Source organism: Haemaphysalis longicornis, unplaced genomic scaffold (genome assembly GCF_048455015.1).
Source record: "Haemaphysalis longicornis isolate Haplotype H1 unplaced genomic scaffold, Haemaphysalis longicornis Haplotype H1 scaffold_9, whole genome shotgun sequence".
Taxonomy (NCBI): Eukaryota; Metazoa; Arthropoda; class Arachnida; order Ixodida; family Ixodidae; genus Haemaphysalis; species Haemaphysalis longicornis.
In genome coordinates, this window is record NW_027526460.1 from 55,839,226 (window position 1) to 55,851,366 (window position 12,141).

At 45.4% G+C, this 12,141-nt stretch overlaps 1 protein-coding gene across 1 annotated transcript in view; it reads right to left on the reverse strand.

Annotated features, from left to right (window-relative positions):
* Positions 1 to 331: 331 nt before the first annotated feature.
* Positions 332 to 12,141, reverse strand: part of LOC144153672 (uncharacterized) — a 46,512-nt gene continuing 34,702 nt past the window's right edge. Inside the window, exons 3-9 of the mRNA XM_077685331.1 lie at positions 11,959 to 12,011; positions 10,836 to 10,901; positions 7,102 to 7,134; positions 4,861 to 4,974; positions 2,120 to 2,161; positions 1,182 to 1,279; positions 332 to 453 (exon numbers count right to left, since the gene is read on the reverse strand). Of these exons, the coding sequence (XP_077541457.1) occupies positions 1,241 to 1,279; positions 2,120 to 2,161; positions 4,861 to 4,974; positions 7,102 to 7,134; positions 10,836 to 10,901; positions 11,959 to 12,011 (347 nt within the window). The 3' untranslated portion in view covers positions 332 to 453; positions 1,182 to 1,240. The remainder of the gene's footprint in view (positions 454 to 1,181; positions 1,280 to 2,119; positions 2,162 to 4,860; positions 4,975 to 7,101; positions 7,135 to 10,835; positions 10,902 to 11,958; positions 12,012 to 12,141) is intronic.

Below are 12,141 nucleotides of genomic sequence, written 5' to 3' on the forward strand. Positions count from 1 at the left end.
AACTGTGCTCTCGATATACCGAGCATATCAATTAGATTTTCCCTGCGGTGAAAAACTAAGATTGGAGACTTGATCCAATGACTTCATTTTAGCCCACCTAATGTTTTATTAGTGCCACCAGCATTAAGGGTAGTTGATAAGACAGGTCCCTCGTTTCATTTCATACTTTCGGTACTCAAGCAACTATAGAGGTTTGTACAGGCAACAAAACAGAGTACTCGATTGAATTAAATGTAACGTAGGGACAGTGTGGCGTCCGTACGGAGAAAGTACAGCAATTCGCGTTACCAAAAACAGGAACGGGATTAGGACATAAAAAGTCGAGAACGGGAACAGATTGAGAATGTTTATTCACTTTCAAATCTCCATGGACGCTCCGGCTGTTTCCTTGGTGTGGCATGAAAACCTCTGTCCTGGTCTTGGTCTTCGAGTAAATGCACGCTACAGGCGGAACTGCATAATCATGGTAGAAGCCATTAAAAGAAAAGGTTAAGACTGTTGCTATACATGGTAATGATCTTTAACGTCCAGCACTGCAAAGTGTTACATTGCCCATTCATTCATTCATTCATTCATTCATTTTACATTTTTACCTTTGGTGGTTTAAGCATGCATACGAAGACAACAGGTGCAGTACAGTACAAGTATTAAAGAACAAAATCCATTTCGTGTCAATTACTAATCAACATAGGCTTCGTTAAATAGGACCTCTACATTACTGCACGGAATAAGCGAAACAAAATTTCGGAAGAACGTCTTCGTAAGAAGAAAGGGCTTGGTGAATCATCCCGGTGATGACGTCACATCTAATGTGACGTCATCACCTAATCTAATGTGACGTCATACATCTCATTGCTCTTCGCCATCATATGCCTAACTTTTATGAAACGTCTTCATTCTCTCAATTGTCCGGTATAAATAGAGCAGCGCGTGCCTCAATTTACAAACCACGAGCCGATAAGTTGTCCTCGCCTACGTGCGGATTATTTATTTATTTATTTATTTATTTATTTATTTATTTATTTATTTATTTATTTATTTATTTTTTATTCATTCATTCATTCATTCATTCATTCATTCATTCATTCATTCATTCATTCATTCATTCATTCATTCATTCATTCATTTGGAGGCGTCATCTTTTCGCACAAGTGAACTCCACGGCCGTAGGCCGAACTTACCTTATAGTTGTCCGCTCTCTTCACGACGTGCGAGCTGTTCATCCTGCTGACGTCAGCAACTATTTTTCAACTGAGACACCGGCTGGCACAGGGCAGGACTGCGTAAGGACACAGCCACACAGCTTCACACGTTGCGCTGTTGCAAGCAGCTAACCCTAAAAAAATATCTTGCGCAATCAACAAACTATAAAGTATCGAGGTTCCCTTCCTTCTCTGATCGAGTTCTAAAGTCTTCGTTGCACTCCCCTTTAAAAATGCCTAACCAAAAGCCCCGAATGCACACAGCTGAAGTTATAACATGGTTCGTGCATTCTAGTTGCCATCGGTCAAAATTTCGCGTAAAGGAGTTGGGAATGAAGTCAAACGCCTGTGTGAAGGCAAATTTCGTGCCCCCCATAAGATATTACGGTAAAAATATCCGTAACTGGTAATTTTGAACAACAAAATATTTCTACGAGCGCTTTTAGTCAACACTAACATAACTAAACCTCCTCATTCTGAGGCTTGCTCGGGTGAACTAGAAAACGTTATTGACTCTTGATCACCCACGGTACTATCTTAGCTCTACACATAACCTGAACCTTATATGCTCTTCACGAATGTCCTGCCACCACCCTCCGTGGCGTAAAGGTCCGCTGCTTCAAATACACGTTACAGTCGGATTTCTTTCAATTGCTTGTTCCTTCAACGTACCGAGTCTGCATTGCACTATCTGCGCCATGAGGCGTGCGCCATAGGAGGTGTGCGAAATATAAATGTACACAGTTTGGGGTTCTTCAACGTGCATGAAGATTCTCTGCACGCGAAAGTTTTGTTTTGGACATTTGTGTTTCCTATCTTTCGCAACCACCGCAGACTGCACAGTTCCGGAGCTGCGATGTCATATGCACAGCAGAACAACGCCGCTATAGCTGGTTCGCTTTATGTGCTGTACTTACCTTTTCGAGACCGTCAATGACGCACTTGACATTCCTTGCGATCTGAAAAAATGTTAAAAAAAATGCCGACTTCCAATTGGTAACTGCCGAATAAATGCGTAAGCCACTCTGCTATAGATTGAGCCCATTTAAACTCGACTTCACTACTACGCACAAATACCTTCCAGGGAAGACATTTCTAAGGGGTCGTCAAAAAATAAGGCAGTGTTTCTCGGTCCCCCACCTCACTCTCTCCCGTGAAGCCGCATCTGTGGTCCGGAAAGCACAAACCTCCTCTTTCCACACTCTACCTCGTATCCACTACATACATGGCATCCTCTCGCGTCCCACTTGCCCTACACCCAACTGCCCTTCCCACCCATCAGTACGACACCTTCTCTGGCAGTGCCATCCGCCAGACCTACCACCACACCTGCGTTCCCCCATCGCTTCCTGGGAGGACTGGTTGAACCCGGGCAAGAACTCCTGGCGGCCCACTGCCTTCGTGCTAGTGAGGACCTCTGGGGGTTGTACGGACCAGCCGTCTCCTAATGAACAGACTGCGGCACGACAGCGCGGACTAGGGCTGTTTAGAGAATAATGTTCTCTCTCTCTCTCTCTCTCTCTCTCTCTCTCTCTCTCTCTCTCTCTCGTCAGTCAGAGGACCTACCATTTATTAAAAAGCTCCTAAGATCATGCATTCCTGTTAAATTTGTCTTCACTACAATGCCTAGTGCATTGCTGCATTGCTTGGAAGACCTTTCTTTTTTCGTGGAAGTATAACGGGTCTGATATTGAAGCATGAAAGCCCTAGCGCCGTTTATTACATACTTTCACGCCATGTATTCCCCAACAGACGGTATACATAGGGCACCTTCAAAGTTTGTTTCACTACTATAAACAAGTGCTTTGCTGGGAAATCATTTTTAAAGTCATAGAAGACGGTCTTGTATGATGATACGAACGCTGCAAAACCTTCATTTACAGTATTTTATTAAGCGGCGTAAGTACGGCCCATCAAGCGTTACAGATGGACAGATGGTTTCATCGTTGGGTCCCCAAAGAAATGGAATTAAAATGTTTATGAATAAGAAAAACCGTCAACGACCCAAATGCTCATCGATAAAACGCATTGAGATTAGTTATTTATGAACCCAATTTGTGTACAGGTACCGCAAAAAAAAAGAGAAAGAAAATGAGAGGTAAGAAGAAAAGGAGTGAATTTATGCCAATTCTTGCGCTCACTGTCGAAAATTCTATGCACTTCGCCTGGGTCGGGAAAGGAGCATTTGCTGTGTATTGAATTCCACGCCCATGTAATGAATTTTTCGCTCCTGTATTCAATTCCCCGCCAACACTTACTGTTTTTCAGGTGAGCCGTGGCAAACATCGTGAAATGCTGGCAGCAACTGCCACAATTTTATGTAGTATACTAAGCTTCCCACGTGTATTGGAGTAGCACATTTTAGGTTTTTCTTCAGCCTTATCTCCACACCGATTATGTTTCTTTGTCGTAAGTTATTCTGGAGAGAACAGGCATAATTTTTGTCGAGACCTCCTTATGCAAAACTCGGTCATGGGCTTGAAAAGAAAATATGAGGATGCTTAGAATAATGTAAAACCGACACCAGGTTAATTGGCCACTGGAAGGCTCAAATGGGTAAGGGTGCCTGGGCGAAGTTGTCAATACACACTCGAACCACGAGAAATCAACATAGGACGCGAGAGAATATATATATAGTAATAAAAAGCAGCTTAATCCCTATTAGAAAAACAATATTCCGGTCACTTAAGAGTGCTTCCGCTCTTTGAAGACGAACGTTTGGCGGTACTAACTTCTTTACGGCTACATCGTGTTTACATCTGCTTCTTCACTCTCATTTGTTCGTCTTTTGACACAAATCACTTCGACAGGTAGACTGGCGGCATTCCAGGACACAGCTTCACCACAATCACAGTTCTCCGGTGATGTGGCGCACCTGTTCTACGCCTGTGGCGTCACGCCCACCTGTCACGCCATATAACGTCAGCGCCGCACGCACTAGGCGAATTCTTGCTTCACCGCTAGCAGCGGGCTGAGATAGCGCGGTGGTAATTCTCGGCTCCAATGCTGTAGACCAAGGTTCAGAGCCCACACAAATTCAAATATGTTTTTACTCGTTATAGCGGTAGCCATTTTTTGTAGCGAACAACAACAAGAATGCCGGTTTTTAAAGCACAATGAGGCACTCAAGGATGTCGCCTTAAAAAGGATCTACAGAATCACCTCGAATTTTCGCGCCCTTAACATGGGTTTATACGATCACCACCCATTTATTCATGGCGCAGAAACTTTGTTTCTACGAAGGTCTTTGAAAGAAAACTAAGTGTGTGCCCACGGCAAAGAATTGCGTGGGGTGGCGCTCGAGACGAAGGGACGCACGGATACATGACAACCTCGATGGGTGAGTTTGTCTGTTTGTTTGTTTGTTTGTTTGTTTGGTGGTTTGTTTGCTTGTTTGTTGATTGGTTTGCTGGTTTGTATTTTTTGTCTGTCTGTCTGTCTGTCTGTCTGTCTGTCTGTCTGTCTGTCTGTCTGTCTGTCGGTTTGGTTGTTTGTACAATCAGTCCGGTAGAAAAGTAGAAAAGTTCGACAGCCAAAGTGTAATAAGGACGGTAGCTACGGAATCTAGCTTGCGGAGCAGCGTTTGCACTACGAGGTTCACTCGGACGGTATGGAGCCGCGTATGCTACTGCAGGTACAGGTGACTTGCGCAACTCACCTGCGCGTTGCGGTCGTCCTTGGGGCATTCTTCAAAAGCTTTTTTCAGCTCGGGCGCCTTGACGTTGCGTGCCGCAGCAGCCATGGCGCGCAAGTCAACGGTGTTCTTGTTCACCTGCACGAACATTTCAATAGGTTGGTTGGTAGCAGCCGCGTTCTCCTACACTTCCTTTTTTTTTTCTCTCTGAAACTGCTTACCGTGGTGGTTTTCCATCCGAATAAATTTGGCATGAACCATCGTTCGAATTTGATTGATTGGTTGTGGGGCTTAACGCGCCGACGCAACGCAGGCGATGACGCGTGCCGTAGTGGAAGGCTCCGGATTAATTTTGACCACCTGGGGATCTTTAACGTGCGTCGAAATCTCGAACACACGGGCGTTTTTGCTTTTCGCCTCCACCAGAAAAGCGGCCGCCGAGGCCGGGAATCCAATCCGCGTCCTCGTCGTTCGAATTTGCTTGAGGAGCATGTATGCATTCCGTTTTCTTTTGAATACTGATAGCCGAAACGCATATTTAAAAAAAAAAAAAAGCCGTACAGCTTCCCCTGCCATGCTGCTTGCAGGATAACAGACTTCAAGAGCTGCAGTAGGTACTGGAGGAATCTACCCGTCCGCAAGGGGGTAGCTTGCGTTCACAATAGTAGAAGTTTTGAAACGGAAGCGCATGCAGCGGCCTATATCACTGCCTTTCCTGCACTCAACGAAGTTTCAAAGGGCTATTACATCCTATGAGATTCTCCACTCCCAAAAGATAACGAAATATGCTTCCTACAGCCTTACCTTTTTGTTCTGTTTACAAGCGCCAAGAAATGCCGATAAATATGCTGAGGTCAGATGGAAGGTTAACGACAGGGGTGGTAGCGAAAGATTAGCAGAGTTAGCCTCGATACCAAGGTTCAGTTTTCTCTGGTTGGCGGCAGCATGTCCCCTCGCGATATATCTAAGAAACAAGCTCCCTGGCAGCTTTCGGAAAGCGGCGTCTACGTAATCATTTTATTTGTTCGTTGATGGTGAGGCGCAGGATGCGACATTCAATCACAACAGATTACGCGATAGCATATGGGGAATATCGCGTTACTTATCTTAATACCATAATACCCGCTGCGATTATAGCCGGTACGGCAACTTTGTTGGTGCCCTGTCTGTCGCGATTTTATGCTCCCGAGTAGCGCTTGGAAGCTACGAATGAAACTTTAATTTGATTTGTCAAATGTTGCGTGTTAAAAGATAGTGACATTTGACGCGCTTTTACGCTACAGATGTACATCTGCACGTACTGGCCCAGTCACCCTTCGATGGTACAAACCCGGGTCAGAGCCGTTAATTTGGCAGGAGAAAGCAACACCACAACACTACCCTTTAGCGTCCATAAACCATCACCAAATAGAATGAACACATTTGGTTTTCCGCGTATGCCTACTAGATTCCCCTATTAGATGCAACGCATCTCATGCTCGCCCCTCTGTCCTTCCTGCGTCTGTCCGGCGTTGACCACACAGCTGCGCCTCTCCTCCTCTCCTATCTCCGATAGCGAACGCTCTCTCCCAAACAGCTGCGGGATGGCGCAGCGCGCTCTCACTCCGTTGCTAGGCGCCGGTGGGCGGCGCTGCGCATGTGCAGCACTCTCTCTCTCCGCGCTCTCCTCTCCTTCGGGCGCTGCGAATATAAAGCGGCATGCCGCGCTCCGACGGTCTCAGTCGACGGTCGTCCGCTTTACGCTTGCACTCTCTCGCAGCACTCGATGATTGCTTGATGTAATCGTCGTGTACTGCATGCATACGTGTACTGCAAGCATGCGTGTACTGCATGTGCATTGCATGGTGAAAATGGAAAATTACGCCCACCTCCCTTTCGCGTGAGAATCCCTGCTATAAGCGTAATCAATACGATGGAAAACACCAATGAAACCCCCCATGAGATGCGTTGCATCACACCAGGGTTCCCGCGAGGGGAGGTGGGCGTAATTTTTTTTAACTTTTAGTCGTTTGGCCTAATTATTAAACGAAACATCAAAGGTTCCAACTTTGAATACTAAAAAAACATGACAGAAGATTACGAATGACTGCGTAGCACTACATCGACTCACTTGAACGTTGGCTTATTCTATTCGTACAGTTAGTACTCTCAGTTGAATGCGAACGCGTGGTTATGCGGCCCAGGGTGGCCTAGTTTCATTCTGGAATCTGGTATTTTAGTGGAAGAAAAATGAATGGAGCTCCTACATAAGAGTTAAGTACTTACGAGTCCGTAGCTGCCGAGCACGCAAGTAAGCCCCTGAAAAGAAAGAAAATAAATGCAGAACATGAATGCATTCGAAGTGATTCAAGTCCACGTCAGTTCTATGCATGGCTGCAATTGGACTGGGTGCGCCACCTCGTAGTGTTTGGCCAAGCACTGTGAGTAAAAAATAAAATAAATAGAAATACAAACCTTGTGCACGTCATTCTAGGAGTAAGTACGACCTCTATAGACTGGCTTCGCTCGGTGTAAATGACTGAGCAAAATAAAGGATATTTTCCTTCTTAATTTTTGTCGTTGTTGCAGTGGTTTCGAATGTGAGGTGTCTTGTCTTCAACCAGGATTTTTATTCCGATCAACATGAAAGAGACCCTAGTCCAGATGTGTGCCTTCCTTCAGCAGGGTTTTCAATCTCCGCGTAATTATTGCCCGGATTTTTATCTGCATTAAATTTTGAAACAACTCACAGCAGTAGGACATTCTTTTTTTTTTTAATCAATCATTACACATACTATGGAAATCATCGAAATGCAGTGACTTGAATAATTACTTTTTGCATGAAGTAACTTAAGCATGAGCAGCCAAATGAGAACTGATAATGCAGAAGACTGCCAAGTTTTTATTACTTGGGAACACCACTGCGCTGTCACACAAAAAAATGAAATTTTAGACGCGGCCCGTTGTTTATTAAATAGTTGCTGCAGGTGCTGATGTTGCCTCACCTCAACGCCGACGATTAGGCTCAGTCATTTCGCGGTCATTTTGCGCTTTTATAAGTGCCTCTAAACCTTAACGGTGTATACTAGGCCGAACCTGCTGCAATGGCAAATCCCGAAATATACCGAAAGAATACCCCATAGTAAGCACCCCCTTTTTTTTTCATGATCACGATTCCCAAAATGAGGGGGGATTGGGAGGGGGGGGGGACGCTGAGATTCCAAAAATCTAAAGTGACCCCGCCTCCTCCCCGCCCCCACATAAACTTTTTTCGTGGCGGTATACGCCTCGAGTGCGGCCTGTAGGGGCGCCACTGAAATCCCCCTAGCGGCCCGTTTCGAAAGCAGGCGCGGGAGTCCGCGCACCGCTCCCCAGTGCCGCCGCTGCTTTTGCGGCACGTTCACGACTGAGATATACCGTTTGTGGTCGTTTGAAATTCATGTTTGTGTGGAGCAGTCACTCTCTTTACGAGAGTGTAAATGTTTCCGACGCAATCTTAGTGTGGTATTTTCGGTCTGTATAAGCGCCTGTGGTATTTTCGGTCTGTATAAGCGCCAGGTGTGTGTCACAGGCCAGCGTCGCGGAACTGGCGTATGATGGAGCCGATTGTAGTTACACTGACCTGAATTTACTAGCCGTGTCTCCGTAACCACCGGTTCCTCAGATGTTCATGCTACGGCTATACAGTACGATTTCAATCGGCTTTGTGCGCTTACATAATCAGCGGAGCACTCATACCTGACAGCAAACCAGTTACGTTTGCCAATATTATAACTCAGATATTGATCACCACCATTTACAAGCTAGTCTGTGTTAATGTCGGGAATATTCAACAAAAGTACGATGGACAATGCATAATTATACTCGGGGATCAGCACACGACAGAGTCGTCTTGTCGTGAGGTGCGCGCCCGCAGACCTTCATTTGATATATCCTCTGCGAGCTGCGTGGAGACGGGCTTACAATATAATCCGCGTCCGCGACTAAATGCTTCTTCGAAATATCGTCATATGGCACAGGGAGCCTGCAGAATAAACCATAAACTGAAATCAGAGGGCCTTATCACATACCACACTCTTCCAACGACACATTTCATCGCTTGTTGAACAGCCTACCCTGTATACTTCCAAAAACGCGTCCGCCGTACGATCAGCTCTTCGTTGAAGTAGAAAAACAAAATGAAAGTGAACGCGAGATATATGTGTGGGATTACTAAAGCGTTCATTGTTTGATTCCTCTCCGCTATTGTACACGGCGTCCCCCTCCCCTCCCCTCCCTTCCCCCCACCCCACCGATTTCTCGCGAAATAGCAGTGCATTTCGCGTATAGTTGGTCTAGTGAAACCTACCTGGCTTAAGTTTAGACAAACGTCTTTAGCATGCCAGAAGCTGCACTTTTTATTTTTTTTTTTTTTTTCATTTCCGTTAGAGCTATTATGTTTCTAAATTCCGCATTGGCACAGTATTTATTTTTCTGTGGTTTCATTTCCTTGGTTCTTGCTACATGGCGTGTGTGGGCACATATTTAACGACGCACGGGCTTGGAATATAGTACTTTACATTTCCGCATGGTTTATATTCTTATAAAAGGCATAAGTTAGTGTCCGGGATTGGGTAATCACATCCCCGAAACATATTTTTCTGCGGCGTATATATGCGAAACGAAGCCGCATTCGTTGTCCACGCTGCAAAATGAAGCCAACCTCTCATTGTGCCAGTATCAGGTCTAAACGAGGCGTCAGTAGAATTCATTTGTGCCTGATGTTTTAGAGGTGACATGGGTGATATGTTGCTGCCGCCGCCGCCCGGAAGAGCGGCGACGAAGCGCGCAGAACCGCGTCCCCGGGTAGCTCTTACAGGCGATCGCGTACTCTACGAAGACGCAGCTGCTTTTTAAGTGACCTAAACGTACTCTTTGCCTATAGACGTCACCATAACAAGTTTTTTTAGGGCGCGGAAAGGCGAAAATAAGCGAAATAGAACCAAAACACTGCACGAGCCCCTATCAGTCACGCAGCGCAAATCCCGTCAACTCTGCGGAGAAGCGGCGGCAGGCGGCGCAGCGATCGCGAAGCTCGAGGCGTATAGATGGGACGCGCGCAAGGAGTAATGCTTTATTTGGTAAACTTAGTCCCTCTCTCTACCGACTTAGCTCGTCTCACCGCTCGAGATGCCGCTCTTCTTCTGTTTCGTTCAAGTGGTTTGCAATTGAACATTTCTTAAACGAATTGGCCACAAGGTAAACTTGGGCCCGCTTCCACGCGTCTGAAATCAATCTTTATGTAGTTGACGGATACGATTTATACAGCTTTCCCGTAGTGTAGGGTTTTCTGCAGTGTAGTTTTGGAACGCAGCAACACAACACGTCGCCGGGCTATGCTCAGAAATCGAGATTCTTACGCTCCGACTGCTCGGGCTCATCAACAGAAAGAGCAACCGCAGTAAACGCCCTGCACAACGCACGCTTCCTCGCAGAAAAGGGGGTGCTTAGATTCGCAGGCAAACATTCTTTTTTTTTTTCGGACTTGATCAGAAATTAGGGGAGGGTGCTTTGAATCAGAAGGTGCTTAAAATTGCAAAAATTCGGTACTTTAAAAAAGAAACATCTTAGATAATTTCGGATCTGTATTAAACTTATAGTTTTCAAATTTAGTACGCAATATTAAAACATGTCACAGAAGCAACCCGTGGAATAAGAACAGACCACATTCAGTGTTAATAACGAAGGTTTTACGCGCCCAGGGTGCACATGGGCTGTAAGGCGCGTCGTATATTGTACTACGCATGAGTTTGAGCCCGAATGAGACTGAGTGAGGCTATTCATGAGTAAGTCGGAAGAACTCCGCGTTCTGGTTCTCCAGGCGAGAGTTCATCCTGACCCTTTGCGTAAGTACTGCATGCCCATAAATTGGCCCGCTTGAAGCACACTCCTTTCTTAGGAGAACAATGTTACCACGACCAGTTCATTGTTCGGTAAGCGTAGTAACGCGCGACACTCCTGAGGAACCAATCCCGTCTCACCTCTCTGAACTTCCTCATATTGGTTCCTTGGGCACGGTCGTGGCAGGTTTGGTATTCCTGCACTTTCTGAAACGAAAAACAGACGAAGAAGAGATTCAGCCCGAGCAAGGACATCAATATGAGGTATTGATTTTTGTTCACCCTATTATAACAATAACTATCAGCAGCGGCTATTAATAATATTATTACGATACATCTCGCAACCAACTTTAATTTTGGTGCTTCATGTCAACCACCAGCTCTTGGGCGCTTAAATGTTCGCATTTCAGAGCACTGCAAAGTCCGAATTTTCGGCTAAAGCCTTGGCCATGTTCTCGACATAAGCTGGTTATCCCCACACTTTCAACACTTTGCTCTAATCGGCTCTCAGAACGTTTCGTTATGAAGGATAGAAGCCAATCAAAATGGCTCTTTTGGCCACCACCTTGGTATGGCGGTGACCAGGAAAAGCCAAGAATACGGCCCCCAGAATAGTAGAAGTCCTGCACATCTTATGCCATTGTAGAATCGTCTGGAATTTTTGAAACCCTTTATCAGGATTTTTGAAGCGGGTGCCTGCAACTTGGTCCCGTCCATGGCAGTAACTTCTTAGTATTGCTTGGCAGACAATACCGATCCTTGAAGAGCTTGCAAACATTGGTGAATCACCACGTTCGAACTAACTGCTAGTTTTCCATGCTTAATTTGGTCAATTTGCGCGAATTTTCCGCGCGACGTTTGTTTCCCCTTCACTCTTAAGTCTGCAGCACAGAATTCAACAGATTTTCGAGGACGACCTACCATGTTTAAAATGCTGTATAAAAATAAGGCAAAGTCGTTAATCGACATTCAAATAAAAAAAAATGGCATACATAGCACCGACTCACAAAAAGACTCCCTGTGACGTCATGTCGGCAGTTCCTGAGGTGACTAGGGTTTTTTTTTTTTCCTCTTTCGAGGTTTTTAAGCAAGCAAATACTTTCAACTTTCGAAGCGAAGGGAACTGAAAAGAATTCGTTAGTCGAACCCATAACGCAGCCGTAGCAAAGCCAAATTCCAACTAGTGTTTTGTTAATGCCATGAGTAGATATCCTGATTTTTGTACGATTCTTGATAAGCCGCACAAAATGAAAGTGGTGCTTACATCATCTGGAAGATTCTTCACCATGCAGTCACGCCACTGGTCGAACTGCTGGCCTGCGAAATCGACAGAAAAAGGCATACTTTCACTCGTGGAGCCCAATGTAAAAAAAAAGACAGAAAAATACCGAAACGAGAAGTACATGATTTGATGCAAGAAATAAAGCCTGGTTCCGTGTCGAACACG